Below are 16,828 nucleotides of genomic sequence, written 5' to 3' on the forward strand. Positions count from 1 at the left end.
TTGGATATTTCAAACTTTTTTAACAAATCAAAAACTGAAAAATTGGGCGTGCAAAATTATTCAGCCCCTTTACTTTCAGTGCAGCAAACTCTCTCCAGAAGTTCAGTGAGGATCTCTGAATGATCCAATGTTGACCTAAATGACTAATGATGATAAATACAATCCACCTGTGTGTAATCAAGTCTCCGTATAAATGCACCTGCACTGTGATAGTCTCAGAGGTCCGTTAAAAGCGCAGAGAGCATCATGAAGAACAAGGAACACACCAGGCAGGTCCGAGATACTGTTGTGAAGAAGTTTAAAGCCGGATTTGGATACAAAAAGATTTCCCAAGCTTTAAACATCCCAAGGAGCACTGTGCAAGCGATAATATTGAAATGGAAGGAGTATCAGGCCACTGCAAATCTATCAAGACCTGGCCGTCCCTCTAAACTTTCAGCTCATACAAGGAGAAGACTGATCAGAGATGCAGCCAAGAGGCCCATGATCACTCTGGATGAACTGCAGAGATCTACAGCTGAGGTGGGAGACTCTGTCCATAGGACAACAATCAGTCGCATATTGCACAAATCTGGCCTTTATGGAAGAGTGGAAAGAAGAGAGCCATTTCTTAAAGATATCCATAAAAAGTGTTATTTAAAGTTTGCCACAAGCCACCTGGGAGACACACCAAACATGTGGAAGAAGGTGCTCTGGTCAGATGAAACCAAAATTGAACTTTTTGGCAACAATGCAAAACGTTATGTTTGGCGTAAAAGCAACACAGCTGAACACACCATCCCCACTGTCAAACATGGTGGTGGCAGCATCATAGTTTGGGCCTGCTTTTCTTCGGCAGGGACAGGGAAGATGTTTAAAATTGCTGGGAAGATGGATGGAGCCAAATACAGGACCATTCTGGAAGAAACCCTGATGGAGTCTGCAAAAGACCTGAGACTGGGACGGAGATTTGTCTTCCAACAAGACAATGATCCAAAACATAAAGCAAAATCTACAATGGAATGGTTCAAAAATAAACATATCCAGGTGTTAGAATGGCCAAGTCAAAGTCCAGACCTGAATCCAATCGAGAATCTGTGGAAAGAACTGAAAACTGCTGTTCACAAATGCTCTCCATCCAACCTCACTGAGCTCGAGCTGTTTTGCAAGGAGGAATGGGAAAAAATGTCAGTCTCTCGATGTGCAAAACTGATAGAGACATACCCCAAGCGACTTACAGCTGTAATCGCAGCAAAAGGTGGCGCTACAAAGTATTAACTTAAGGGGGCTGAATAATTTTGCACGCCCAATTTTTCAGTTTTTGATTTGTTAAAGTTTGAAATATCCAATAAATGTCGTTCCACTTCATGATTGTGTCCCACTTGTTGTTGATTCTTCACAAAAAAATACAGTTTTATATCTTTATGTTTGAAGCCTGAAATGTGGCAAAAGGTCGCAAAGATCAAGGGGGCCGAATACTTTCGCAAGGCACTGTATATCCTCTAGACCAAGACAGGTAACCTGTGATCTATATATATATATATATATATATATCCTCCAGACCAAGATGGGTAACCTGTGATCTATATATATATATATATATATCCTCCAGACCAAGACGGGTAACCTGTATCTATATATATCTCCTCCAGAAGAAGACAACTAACCTATGATCTCTATATATATATCCTCCAGACCAAGACAACTAACCTGTGGCAGTACCTGAGGAGGAGCGGCCTGTCGGTGCGTCAGGAGCTCTTCCTTCCCAGGCTAGTCTTCCTCGCCCCAGACTGCCAGCTAGATGAAGAGTTGAGGAAGAGGAGGGAGCTGGTCTCCCACAGTCAAATAGATGAGTTCCTCCACTCCTTCAGAGAGGGCTATGTAGCCTGGATATCAGACGCCCTGACTCCTGCCTGGCTGTCTGGTGAGTGGAGGAGGGGTTGTGGGTCACAAATACTTTTTATTTTATTTTTTTTAAACAAAAATGGATGTCTTGGATGAGAAAAGACTTTAAACTGTCATATTTCCCAAAAATATAGTGAAATAAGGGAGCTTTTCAATATTTCTAAGCTAATCTATAGTTACCACTGTTAGCCTAGTCTGCCCTTCATTGCTTGCTGTACTGCTGAAGGTAGACAGATGCTCATTTGCATGTGTTTAAGCGTTTTGTAAATCCTGTGGGTTTTTTTTTGTTTCCTCCATGTCCTGCAGGTCACCTGTCGTACCGTCAGATAGGGGAGCTGAAACAAGTGGTGAGGAAAATGGGGACCTGGGACCTGGTCAGACTACAGGGAGGAGAGCAGCTCAAGGTGGCTTTTACAACTTGATGGATATTAATATCTGACATTTCGCAGACGTGTTTATCCTAAACCAATAACAGTCGTGTGTGTGTGTGTGTGAGTACATTATAAATATGGGTGGCCCCGGGAATCGAACCCACACTCCGCGAGGTACCAGCGCCGTGCTCTACCAACGGAGTCCCTCAGGACTCCCATAGCCTTGTATTTGTCTATTTTATTCATAATGATGCTTCTACTTCTTCAAGTGTTGTTCTGAAACCAAAAGATGCTGTTTATTACCTCTTTTTTTTAAAATTGTTTTACTGTGAAGTGTGTGTCATTAATTTTTTTAATTAAAGTTTGTCTGTACTTGGTGTGAAGGGAGACTTCCGGAGCTGTCCTTACATCGCTCTGGACCGCCAGGAGACTGACACCATGGAGTTCTTCAAGATCAAAACGCTGTCTGCTAATTCGCTGTGGGCTCTGCTGGGACACGCCCCTCAGGTTAGTGCACCCCGCCCCGCGGCCGTCGTCGTGACAACCAGTATTGAGCTGTGACTGGTTGATGCTGTTGTGATTCTGCTCAATGACTGAAAGACCCAACACAAGGGCTTAGAAAGAGGAGTGGCTTGCCTCTACAACTCCTTGGCCAGACTAGGATCTGAAATCGGGGACGGAGAAGAGTGAAAAGCGTTAGGGATTGGGGTTTTAGGGTTCCCGAGTGACTCAGCGGTCTAAGGCACTGCATCTCAGCGCTAGAGGCTTCACCACAGACCCTAGTTCGATCCCGGGTTGTATCACAACCGGCCATGATCGGGAATCCCATAGGGCGGCGCACAATTGGCTCAGCGTCGTCCGTGTATTTTCGGCTGCTCCAGTTGGCCTTTTGTCCAAACCTGATCGTCACTCTGACCGAGTGCTTAGGAACCCTTACTGCTGTACTGAGATGGAACAGGAATTCAGTTACGCTTCGACTGTGGAATTCAGTTACGCTTCGACTGTGGAATTCAGTTACGCTTCGACTGTGGAATTCAGTTACGCTTCGACTGTGGAATTCAGTTACGCTTCGACTGTGGAATTCAGTTACGCTTCGACTGTGGAATTCAGTTACGCTTCGACTGTGGAATTCAGTTACGCTTCGACTGTGGAATTCAGTTACGCTTCGACTGTGGAATTCACACAACATCTTAGTGGTTACTTCATTATTTTATTTTAAATGATATTTGCTCAGTTGGTAATATTATGTTGAATATTTCTGCTTCTTGATTCAGATTTCCGACTTATACAATACAAACCAACTTTATCTCAGGTCCTGGAGATTACAGCTGTCCTCACTGTGGCCGTTACCTCACTGTGGCCGTTACCTCACTGTGGCCGTTACCTCGCTGTGGCCGTTACCTCGCTGTGGCCTTTACCTCGCTGTGGCCGTTATCTCAGGTCCTGGAGATTACAGCTGTCCTCACTGTGGCCGTTACCTCACTGTGGCCGTTACCTCACTGTGGCCGTTACCTCACTGTGGCCGTTACCTCACTGTGGCCGTTACCTCACTGTGGCCGTTACCTCACTGTGGCCGTTACCTCACTGTGGCCGTTACCTCACTGTGGCCGTTACCTCAGGTCCTGGAGATTACAGCTGTCCTCACTGTGGCCGTTACCTCAGGTCCTGGAGATTACAGCTGTCCTCACTGTGGCCGTTACCTCAGGTCCTGGAGATTACAGCTGTCCTCACTGTGGCCGTTACCTCAGGTCCTGGAGATTACAGCTGTCCTCACTGTGGCCGTTACCTCAGGTCCTGGAGATTACAGCTGTCCTGTGGCCGTTACCTCAGGTCCTGGAGATTACAGCTGTCCTCACTGTGGCCGTTACCTCAGGTCCTGGAGATTACAGCTGTCCTCACTGTGGCCGTTACCTCAGGTCCTGGAGATTACAGCTGTCCTCACTGTGGCCGTTACCTCACTGTGGCCATTACCTCAGGTCCTGGAGATTACAGCTGTCCTGTGGCCGTTACCTCAGGTCCTGGAGATTACAGCTGTCCTGTGGCCGTTACCTCACTGTGCCCGTTACCTCAGGTCCTGGAGATTACAGCTGTCCTGTGGCCGTTACCTCAGGTTGTCTTCTGTATTAAGTTTGATAGCAGCCCAATTTTTTTTGCACTTTCCTCATTTGGGAAAGTTTTCTGAAGAATGTGTTTGGTCCAGTAATAAAACACAAAGCATTTTTTAACAGATTCAAATTGTGGTGGAAATTACCCTCGGTTTCAGATTTATTTTCTCCATAATTGGAAAAAAAGCTCTTCAAAGAAAAGGCAGTGATTTTTAAAATAATTATCTCCAGTGTGTATAGAAACCCCTTGCCGCAGAGTGTGTAGGAGTCCTCTGAGCTTGTGGGCAATTACACAAAGACAAGTGCTGCAGAGTCCCAGGTGTCTGTTCTTCGCTGTAGCAGTGTAGCACAGCGGCACTGTGCCCACTCACAGAGCACCAGACCGGTGATGAACGCTACCCTTTTTAATGTAACGGTGGCTAATTAAACTCTGTCGTTCTATTATCTCTGTCGTTCTATTATCTCTGCTGAGCGCCGAGCCACGGTGAAGAGTACGGCGGAGAGATCCCATGTGCGTCTCTGTATTGAAGATAACTCAATAGGCCTGGTGGATGTTAGTCATCTGTCTACTGTGTATTCAGTCCATCCACCCCCTCATCCTTGTAGGACGATGCCATCATTCTCAAGCCCTCTTTTTGTTCATTGGGTGAAACATTAACATGTGGAAATCCATGTTTTAGATTTAACACAATGGTTAGAAGATGAGAATTGACTATTAATAAATTTGAATACGTTTTTTAAAAATTGCCCTCAATTATTTTTTTAACCTTTTTTATTCAACTAGGCAAGTCTGTTAAGAACAAATTCTTATTTACAATGACGGCCTATCGGGGAACAGTGGGTTAACTGCCTTGTTCAGGTGCAGAAACCACTAGGCTACCTCCTACCCACTGTCCAGGGGCCACAGGTCTGTATCGTATCCTACCCACTGTCTAGGGTTCACAGGCCTGTATCATATCCTACCCACTGTCCAGTGGACACAGGTCTGTATCATATCCTACCCACTGTCCAGTGGACACAGGTCTGTATCATATCCTACCCACTGTCTAGGGGCCACAGGTCTGTATCATATCATATCCCACCCACTGTCTAGGGGACACAGGTCTGTATCATATCATATCCTACCCACTGTCTAGGGGACACAGGTCTGTATCATATCATATCCTACCCACTGTCTAGGGGACACAGGTCTGTAGCGTATCCTACCCACTGTCTAGGGGACACAGGTCTGTAGCGTATCCTACCCACTGTCTAGGGGACACAGGTCTGTATCGTATCCTACCCACTGTCTAGGGGCCACAGGTCTGTATCATATCCTACCCACTGTCTAGGGGCCACAGGTCTGTATCATATCATATCCTACCCACTGTCTAGGGGTCACAGGTCTGTATCATATCCTACCCACTGTCTAGGGGTCACAGGTCTGTATCATATCCTACCCACTGTCTAGGGGCCACAGGTCTGTATCATATCCTGTCCAGGGGCCCCAGGTCTGTATCATATCCTGTCCAGGGGCCCCAGTCACATGCATACTAAAACACTCACGTGTATTGTAACGTTCTGTTATTGCTCTGAGTTGATGATGTCATCCCGGCAGTTGATTCTCCATTGTCTGTCTATGCGATCTAGTAGTCCTAGGTTACTACTGGCTCCCAAAATGCCACCCTATTACCTATGGGTCCTGGTCAGAAGTAGTGCACTGACTAGGGTGCGGTGTGGGACACACGGCGTAGATTCTAATTCAGAACCCTGTTCCCATCTGTTATGTTGAATCCCACATAAACCAGTTAACAGACACTTTGGCCCATTTTTTTTTTTTTGGTTTTGTGTGTCTTGTCTTGATAATCAGCCTTTTTATAATGCTGCTCAGCATCAATATGCTCTTTTTAAACCCCATTTTGCTTTAGTTAATGGAGTCACAGAGAGGCGGTCGGTGAATGCTCTGGGGGTTAATGACATTAAGACATGTTTGTAAAGGGTTAAATTAAATCAGTCGTAGATTGTAGCTCCGCCAAGTCATGCCAGACAACCAGACAACCCCATTGAAGAAAGAGAGCGGGGGGGAGAGAGAGGGGGGAAAAAAGGGGGGGGGGGAGATTCCTACTCTAACCTCCCCGCAGCAAATGCACTTATGTTGTAGGGACGTAAAGTAAGTGGGTCTGGGATGTGAATGAAGCTAAATGGTTATTGGTGCTAGCTGGGTCTCTACTGGCTTCCGGCTGGTCCTGTTATCCCTGTTGCTTCATCGGTTTACACTGCTGCTGCTGCTACTCTATCGTATATCCTGATGCCTAGTCACCTTACATATCCATCACTACAGTATCCCTGTCACCTTCCCCCTATACACATCATCACTCCCGTATCCCTGTCTCCTTCCCCCTATACATACAGTGCCTTGCGAAAGTATTCGACCCCCTTGAACTTTGCGACCTTTTGCCACATTTCAGGCTTCAAACATAAAGATATAAAACTGTATTTTTTTGTGAAGAATCAACAACAAGTGGGACACAATCATGAAGTGGAACGACATTTATTGGATATTTCAAACTTTTTTAACAAATCAAAAACTGAGAAATTGGGCGTGCAAAATTATTCAGCCCCCTTAAGTTAATACTTTGTAGCGCCACCTTTTGCTGCGATTACAGCTGTAAGTCGCTTGGGGTATGTCTCTATCAGTTTTGCACATCGAGAGACTGAATTTTTTTCCCATTCCTCCTTGCAAAACAGCTCGAGCTCAGTGAGGTTGGATGGAGAGCATTTGTGAACAGCAGTTTTCAGTTCTTTCCACAGATTCTCGATTGGATTCAGGTCTGGACTTTGACTTGGCCATTCTAACACCTGGATATGTTTAGTTTTGAACCATTCCATTGTAGATTTTGCTTTATGTTTTGGATCATTGTTTTGTTGGAAGACAAATCTCCGTCCCAGTCTCAGGTCTTTTGCAGACTCCGTCAGGTTTTCTTCCAGAATGGTCCTGTATTTGGCTCCATCCATCTTCCCATCAATTTTAACCATCTTCCCTGTCCCTGCTGAAGAAAAGCAGGCCCAAACCATGATGCTGCCACCACCATGTTTGACAGTGGGGATGGTGTGTTCAGCTGTGTTGCTTTTACGCCAAACATAACGTTTTGCATTGTTGCCAAAAAGTTCAATTTTGGTTTCATCTGACCAGAGCACCTTCTTCCACATGTTTGGTGTGTCTCCCAGGTGGCTTGTGGCAAACTTTAAACAACACTTTTTATGGATATCTTTAAGAAATGGCTTTCTTCTTGCCACTCTTCCATAAAGGCCAGATTTGTGCAATATACGACTGATTGTTGTCCTATGGACAGAGTCTCCCACCTCAGCTGTAGATCTCTGCAGTTCATCCAGAGTGATCATGGGCCTCTTGGCTGCATCTCTGATCAGTCTTCTCCTTGTATGAGCTGAAAGTTTAGAGGGACGGCCAGGTCTTGGTAGATTTGCAGTGGTCTGATACTCCTTCCATTTCAATATTATCGCTTGCACAGTGCTCCTTGGGATGTTTAAAGCTTGGGAAATCTTTTTGTATCCAAATCCGGCTTTAAACTTCTTCACAACAGTATCTCGGACCTGCCTGGTGTGTTCCTTGTTCTTCATGATGCTCTCTGCGCTTTTAACGGACCTCTGAGACTATCACAGTGCAGGTGCATTTATACGGAGACTTGATTACACACAGGTGGATTGTATTTATCATCATTAGTCATTTAGGTCAACATTGGATCATTCAGAGATCCTCACTGAACTTCTGGAGAGAGTTTGCTGCACTGAAAGTAAAGGGGCTGAATAATTTTGCACGCCCAATTTTTCAGTTTTTGATTTGTTAAAAAAGTTTGAAATATCAATAAATGTCGTTCCACTTCGTGATTGTGTCCCACTTGTTGTTGATTCTTCACAAAAAAAAAGTTTTATATCTTTATGTTTGAAGCCTGAAATGTGGCAAAAGGTCGCAAAGTTCAAGGGGGCTGAATACTTTCGCAAGGCACTGTATGTATAGGGGGAAGGAGACAGGGATACGGGAGTGATGATGTGTATAGGGGGAAGGTGACAGGGATACTGGAGTGATGGAGGTAGATATGTATAGGGGGAAGGAGACAGGGATACTGGAGTGATGGAGGTAGATATGTATGTTTTTATTGGCCAGTCTGAGATATGGCTTTTTCTTTGCAACTCTGCCTAGAAGGCCAGCATCCTGGAGTTACCTCTTCACTGTTGACGTTGAGACGGGTACTTTTTAATGAAGCTGCCAGTTGAGAACTTGTGAGGTGTCTGTTTCTCAAACTAGGCACTCTAATGTACTTGTCCTCTTGCTCAGTTGTGCACCGGGAACTCCCACTCTTTCTATTCTGGTTAGAGCCAGTTTGCTCTGTTCTGTGAAGGGAGTAGTACACAGCATTGTACGAGATCTTCAATTTCTTGGCAATTTCTCGCATGGAATAGCCTTCATTTCTCAGAACAAGAATAGACTGACGAGTTTCAGAAAAAAGATCTTTGTTTCTGGCCATTTTGAGCCTGTAATCGAACCCACAAATACTGATGCTCCAGATACTCAACCAGTCTAAAGAAGGCCAGTTTTCAGCTGTGCTAAGATAATTGCAAAAGGGTTTTCTAATGATCAATTATCATTTAAAAAAAAGACTAAACTTGGATTAGCTAACACAACGTGCCATTGAAACACAGGAGTGATGGTTGCTGATAATGGGCCTCTGTACACCTATGTAGATATTCCATTAATCAGCCGTTTCCAGCTACAAGTCATTTACAATATTAGCAATGTCTACACTGCATTTCTGATCAATTTGATGATATTTTAACGGACAAAAATTTGCATTTTTTTTTTTTTCAAGGACATTTCTAAGTGACCCCAAACTTTGGAACTGTAGTGTATCTCTCACTCCAGTATCTACAGGCAGAAAATAGTCATTTCTAGATCCTTGGTTTTATTTATTCGCACCAAAGAAGTGAAAGACAACGGTGAAACGGTGTTCAGGTTGGAAGGCGGACGGTGCAGATAGAAACTGGGGTCCAGGTTGGGAAACGGTGCAGATAGAAACTGGGGTCCAGGTTGGGAAACGGTGCAGATAGAAACTGGGGTCCAGGTTGGGAAACGGTGCAGATAGAAACTGGGGTCCAGGTTGGGAAACGGTGCAGATAGAAACTGGGGTCCAGGTTGGGAAACGGTGCAGATAGAAACTGGGGTCCAGGTTGGAAGCCCAAAAGGGCTGATATGAAAACCACACCACTAATTGAACACATTTTGGTTTTTTGTACTTCTATCAGTTAAACAGCATATTAATTATACATGAGATACTCAGCATTCAAGAAAAAACATGTTTATGTGAGAGTTAGGCTACATGGAGATTACTGAGTAGTTTGGTTCATCAGGCTGACCTCCAGTCTACATGGTTCATCAGGCTGACCTCCAGTCTACATTGTTCATCAGGCTGACCCCCAGTCTTCATGGAGATTACTGAGTAGTTTGGTTCATCAGGCTGGCCCCCAGTCTTCATGGAGATTACTGAGTAGTTTGGTTCATCAGGCTGATCCCCAGTCTTCATGGAGATTACTGAGTAGTTTGGTTCATCAGGCTGATCCCCAGTCTTTATGGAGATTACTGAGTAGTTTGGTTCATCAGGCTGGCCCCCAGTCTTCATGGAGATTACTGAGTAGTTTGGTTCATCAGACTGACCCCCAGTCTTCATGGAGGAGATTACTGAGTAGTTTGGTTCATCAGGCTGACCCCCAGTCTTCATGGAGATTACTGAGTAGTTTGGTTCATCAGACTGACCTCCAGTCTACATGGTTCATCAGGCTGACCCCCAGTCTACATGGTTCATCAGGCTGACCCCCATCTTCATGGAGGAGATTACTGAGTAGTTTGGTTCATCAGACTGACCTCCAGTCTACATTGTTCATCAGACTGACCCCCAGTCTTCATGGAGGAGATTACTGAGTAGTTTGGTTCATCAGGCTGACCCCCAGTCTTCATGGAGGAGATTACTGAGTAGTTTGGTTCATCAGGCTGACCTCCAGTCTTCATGGTTCATCAGGCTGACCTCCAGTCATCATGGAGGAGATTACTGAGTAGTTTGGTTCATCAGGCTGACCCCCAGTCTTCATGGATCACCAGGCTGACCCCCAGTCTTCATGGAGATTACTGAGTAGTTTGGTTCATCAGGCTGATCCCCAGTCTTCATGGAGGAGATTACTGAGTAGTTTGGTTCATCAGGCTGACCTCCAGTCTACATGGTTCATCAGGCTGACCTCCAGTCTACATTGTTCATCAGACTGACCCCCAGTCTTCATGGAGGAGATTACTGGGTAGTTTGGTTCATCAGGCTGAACTCCAGTCTTTATGGAGATTACTGAGTAGTTTGGTTCATCAGGCTGACCCCCAGTCTTCATGGAGATTACTGAGTAGTTTGGTTCATCAGGCTGATCCCTAGTCTTCATGGAGATTACTGAGTAGTTTGGTTCATCAGGCTGACCTCCAGTCTTCATGGAGATTACTGAGTAGTTTGGTTCATCAGGCTGACCCCCAGTCTACATGGAGATTACTGAGTAGTTTGGTTCATCAGGCTGACCCCCAGTCTTCATGGAGATTACTGAGTAGTTTGGTTCATCAGGCTGACCCCCAGTCTTCATGGAGATTACTGAGTAGTTTGGTTCATCAGACTGACCCCCAGTCTTCATGGAGGAGATTACTGAGTAGTTTGGTTCATCAGACTGACCCCCAGTCTTCATGGAGATTACTGAGTAGTTTGGTTCATCAGACTGACCCCCAGTCTTCATGGAGGAGATTACTGAGTAGTTTGGTTCATCAGACTGACCCCCAGTCTTCATGGAGGAGATTACTGAGTAGTTTGGTTCATCAGGCTGACCCCCAGTCTTCATGGAGATTACTGAGTAGTTTGGTTCATCAGGCTGATCCCCAGTCTTCATGGAGATTACTGAGTAGTTTGGTTCATCAGACTGACCCCCAGTCTTCATGGAGGAGATTACTGAGTAGTTTGGTTCATCAGACTGACCCCCAGTCTTCATGGAGGAGATTACTGAGTAGTTTGGTTCATCAGACTGACCCCCAGTCTTCATGGAGGAGATTACTGAGTAGTTTGGTTCATCAGGCTGACCCCCAGTCTACATGGAGATTACTGAGTAGTTTGGTTCATCAGGCTGACCCCCAGTCTTCATGGAGATTACTGAGTAGTTTGGTTCATCAGGCTGACCCCCAGTCTTCATGGAGATTACTGAGTAGTTTGGTTCATCAGACTGACCCCCAGTCTTCATGGAGGAGATTACTGAGTAGTTTGGTTCATCAGACTGACCCCCAGTCTTCATGGAGATTACTGAGTAGTTTGGTTCATCAGCCTGACCCCCAGTCTTCATGGAGGAGATTACTGAGTAGTTTGGTTCATCAGGCTGACCCCCAGTCTACATGGAGATTACTGAGTAGTTTGGTTCATCAGGCTGACCCCCAGTCTTCATGGAGATTACTGAGTAGTTTGGTTCATCAGGCTGACCCCCAGTCTTCATGGAGATTACTGAGTAGTTTGGTTCATCAGGCTGATCCCCAGTCTTCATGGAGATTACTGAGTAGTTTGGTTCATCAGACTGACCCCCAGTCTTCATGGAGATTACTGAGTAGTTTGGTTCATCAGACTGACCCCTAGTCTTCATGGAGGAGATTACTGAGTAGTTTGGTTCATCAGACTGACCCCCAGTCTTCATGGAGGAGATTACTGAGTAGTTTGGTTCATCAGGCTGACCCCCAGTCTTCATGGAGATTACTGAGTAGTTTGGTTCATCAGACTGACCCCCAGTCTTCATGGAGGAGATTACTGAGTAGTTTGGTTCATCAGGCTGACCTCCAGTCTTCATGGTTCATCAGGCTGACCCCCAGTCTTCATGGTTCATCAGGCTGACCCCCAGTCTTCATGGTTCATCAGGCTGACCCCCAGTCTTCATGGTTCATCAGGCTGACCCCCAGTCTTCATGGTTCACCAGGCTGACCCCCAGTCTTCATGGTTCACCAGGCTGACCCCCATCTTCATGGTTCACCAGGCTGACCCCCAGTCTTCATGGTTCATCAGGCTGACCCCCAGTCTTCATGGTTCATCAGGCTGACCCCCAGTCTTCATGGTTCACCAGGCTGACCCCCATCTTCATGGTTCACCAGGCTGACCCTCAGTCAGCTCTAGATTTAGGAATAACAAAGGTCAGATTATAGAATCCTACAGGGACCCCAGTCTCCATTCAGAGAAGATTATAGAATCCTACAGGGACCCCAGTCTCCATTCAGAGAAGATTATAGAATCCTACAGGGAGACCACAGGGACACCAGTCTCCATTCAGAGAAGATTATAGAATCCTACAGGGAGACCACAGGGACACCAGTCTCCATTCAGAGAAGATTATAGAATCCTACAGGGAGACCACAGGGACACCAGTCTCCATTCAGAGAAGATTATAGAATCCTACAGGGAGACCACAGGGACACCAGTCTCCATTCAGAGAAGATTATAGAATCCTACAGGGAGACCACAGGGACACCAGTCTCCATTCAGAGAAGATTATAGAATCCTACAGGGAGACCACAGGGACACCAGTCTCCATTCAGAGAAGATTATAGAATCCTACAGGGAGACCACAGGGACACCAGTCTCCATTCAGAGAAGATTATAGAATCCTACAGGGAGACCACAGGGACACCAGTCTCCATTCAGAGGAGATAACAAAGGTCAGATTATAGAATCCTACAGGGAGACCACAGGGACACCAGTCTCCATTCAGAGGAGATAACAAAGGTCAGATTATAGAATCCTACAGGGACACCAGTCTCCATTCAGAGAAGATTATAGAATCCTACAGGGAGACCACAGGGACACCAGTCTCCATTCAGAGGAGATAACAAAGGTCAGATTATAGAATCCTACAGGGACACCAGTCTCCATTCAGAGGAGATAACAAAGGTCAGATTATAGAATCCTACAGGGACACCAGTCTCCATTCAGAGAAGATGGCTCACTGTCAGACATTGACAACAGAAGTCATTTCCCTCAAAGGAAAGTGAGCTGTCTGTCGTCAGCTCTGAGAGGGTGAACCGGCGGTAGGACTTGTGACACACCAGACAGTAAGTAAAGAACAGAGAAAAGGAGTTGTCTCGTTGAAATGTGAGGGACTTGTGAGGGCTGGATGAAGTCATCCTGACAAGTCCCCTGACACACAAAATAAGAGGGAGGAGATGGTTAGTTCTTTTGTGTGACTCCCTCCACTCCCTCCCTTCACCCTCAGGGCTCTGTGCTCTCAGTGGAGGCTCACACACAGGCCTCTCCTATCCCTCTCCCCATCTCCCCTCTCAGAGCCTGGACCAGTTACAACCCCCTGAGGTCCTCTCTGATGGTAATACCTGTAACTCTAGACAGAGACCAAATCAGAGGGAGAAAGAGTTGTACAATATCTAACCTTTTTTTTTTTTTAACTAGGCAAGTCTGTTAAAGAACATTCTTATTTACAATGACCGCCTGGTCAAACCCTAACCCGGATGACGCTGGGCCGATTGTGCCTGGGTGGGATTATAATGTAACCTGGGTGGGGGGGGGTTATAATGTAGCCTGGGTGGGCGGGGTTATAATGTAGCCTGGGTGGGCGGGGTTATAATGTAGCCTGGGTGGGCGGGATTATAATGTAGCCTGGGTGGGATTATAATGTAGCCTGGGTGGGCGGGGTTATAATGTAGCCTGGGTGGGCGGGGTTATAATGTAGCCTGGGTGGGCGGGGTTATAATGTAGCCTGGGTGGGCGGGGTTATAATGTAGCCTGGGTGCCAGTCTGTTCCTGCGCTCTTGTCAACTCCTTATGGAACTATCATGCCAGACATTGGATTGACAATGTAGTTGGCAAGACCACAAACGGATCTGGGGGCCAGGCTGGCGAGATCAGATCTTCCTGACTGATGCCTTGATGTTGCTTCAATATATCTGCATACTTTCTCTTTCCTCATGATGCCATCTATTTTGTGAAGTGTACCAGTCCCTCCTGCAGCAAAGCACCTGCCACAACATGATGTTGCCACCACCATGCTTCACGGTTGGGATGGTGTTCTTCGGCTTGCAAGCCTCCCCCTTTTTCCTCCAAACATAACGATGGTCATTATGGCCAAACAGTTCTATTTTTGTTCCATCAGACCAGAGGACATTTCTCCAAAAAGTACGATCTTCGTTCCCATGTGCAGTTGCAACCCGTAGTCTGGCTTTTTTTATGGCGGTTTTGGAGCAGGGGCTTCTTCCTTGCTGAGCGGCCTTTCAGGTTATGTCGATTATAGGACTCGTTTTACTGTGTTTTTGTACCTGTTTCCTCCAGCATCTTCACAAGGTCCTTTGCTGTTGTTCTGGGATTGATTTGCACTTTTCGCACCATAGTACGTTCATCTCTAGGAGACAGAACACACCACCTTCCTGAACTGGATGACGGGTGCGTGGTCCCATGGTGTTTATACTTGCGTACTATTGTTTGTACAGATGAACGTGGTACCTTCAGGCATTTGGAAACTGCTCCCAAGGATGAACCAGACTTGTGGAGGTCTTTTCTGAGGTCTTTGCTGATTTCTTTTGATTTTCCCATGATGTCCAGCAGAGAGGTATTGAATTTGAAGGTAGGCCTTGAAATACATCCACAGGTACATCTCCAATTCACTCAAATGATGTCAATTAGCCTATCAGAAGCTTCTAAAGCCATGACATAATTTTCTTGAATTTTCCAAGCTGTTTAAAGGCACAGTCAACTTAGTGTATGTAAACTTCTGACCCACTGGAATTGTGATACAGTGAAATAATCTCTGTAAACAATTGTTGGAAAAATGACTTGTCATGCACAACTAACCGACTTGCCAAAACTGTAGTTTGTTAACAAATGTGTGTAGTGGTTGAAAACGAAAAACAACCTAAGTGTATGTAAACGTCCGACTAGAGCGGCCGACTATAGAGTGGCCGACTATAGAGCGGCCGACTAGAGCAGCCGACTAGAGTCGCAGTGGTGGGTATTAAGGGGCTTTGGTAACAAAGACTGCATCCAGTTTGCTGGGTAGAGTATTGGAAGCTATTTTGTACATGACATCGCCGAAGTCGAGGATCGGTTGGATAGTCAGTTTTACAAGGGTATGTTTGGTGGCGGGAGTGAAGGAGTCTTTGTTGCGAAATAGGAAGCTGATTCTAGATTTAATTTTGGATTGGAGATGTTTAATATGAGTCTGGAAAGAGTTTATAGTCTAGCCAGACACACAGGTATTTGTAGTGATGCTGGGCGGGCGGGTGTGGGCAGCGAATGGTTGAAAAGCTTGCATTTGGTTTTACTAGCATTTTAAGAGCAGTTGGAGACCACGGAAGGAGTGTTGTATGGCATTGAAGCTCGTTTGGAGTTTAGTTAAATGTCCAAGGAAGGGCCAGATGTAAACAGAATGGTGTCTGCGTAGAGGTGGATCAGGGAATCACCCGCAGCAAGAGCGACATCATTGATATATACAGAGACGAGTCGGCCCTAGAATTGAACCTTGTGGTACCCCCATAGACTGCCAGATGTCTGGACTACAGGCCCCCAGAGTTCAGTGTGTCAAATCGATCTGAGAAGTAGTTGAACCAGGCGAAGCAGTCATTTGAGAAACCAAGGCTATTGAGTCTGCCGTTAAGAATACGGTGATTGACAGAGTCGAAAGCCTTGGCCAGGTCGGTGAAGACTGCTGCACAGTACTGTCTTTTATATCGATGGCGTTTATGATAGCGTTTAGTACCTTGAGCGTGGCTGAGGTGCACCCGTGACCAGCTCTGACACCGGATTGCACAGCGGAGAAGGTACGGTGGGATTAGAAATGGTGTCCCTGTGGTCTTCCTGACTGATGTCTTGATGTTGCTTCAATATATCTGCATACTTTCTCTTTCCTCATGATGCCATCTATTTTGACACCGGACTTGTCAGGATGACTTCATCCAGCCGGATGTAGGATGGATGTAGGTCTGTAGCAGTTTGGGTCTAGTGTCTCCCCCTTTTGAAGAGGGGGATGACCGCGGCAGCTTTCCAATTTTTAGGGATCTTGGACGATACGAAAGAGGAACAGACTGGTAATAGGGGTGGCAACAATGGCGGCGGATAATTTTAGAGGGTCCAGATTGTGTAGCCCGGCTGATTTGTACGGGTCCAGGTTTTGCAGCTCTTTCAGAACATCTGCTATCTGGATTTGGGTGAAGGAGAAGCTGGGGAGGCTTGGGCATGTCGCTGCGGGCGGTGCAGAGCTGTTAGCCGGGGTTGGGGTAGCCAGGAGGAAAGCATGGTCAGCCGTAGAGAAATGCTTATTGAAATGATTGATTATCGTAGATTTATCGGTGGTGACGGTGTTTCCTAGCCTCAGAGCAGTGGGCAGCTGGGAGGAGGTGCTCTTATTCTCCATGGACTTTAAAGTGTC

At 46.0% G+C, this 16,828-nt stretch overlaps 1 protein-coding gene across 2 annotated transcripts in view; it reads left to right on the forward strand.

The window, feature by feature from the left end:
- The window catches only part of si:zfos-911d5.4, a 40,173-nt gene that overhangs the window by 18,330 nt on the left and 5,015 nt on the right, over positions 1-16,828 (forward strand). For both annotated transcript variants that reach the window (XM_036973948.1, XM_036973949.1), the window contains exons 5-7: positions 1,675-1,903; positions 2,191-2,288; positions 2,640-2,762. In XM_036973948.1, coding sequence (XP_036829843.1) covers positions 1,675-1,903; positions 2,191-2,288; positions 2,640-2,762 — 450 coding nt within the window. The remainder of the gene's footprint in view (positions 1-1,674; positions 1,904-2,190; positions 2,289-2,639; positions 2,763-16,828) is intronic.

This window comes from Oncorhynchus mykiss, unplaced genomic scaffold, assembly GCF_013265735.2.
Source record: "Oncorhynchus mykiss isolate Arlee unplaced genomic scaffold, USDA_OmykA_1.1 un_scaffold_369, whole genome shotgun sequence".
Lineage (NCBI taxonomy): Eukaryota > Metazoa > Chordata > Actinopteri > Salmoniformes > Salmonidae > Oncorhynchus > Oncorhynchus mykiss.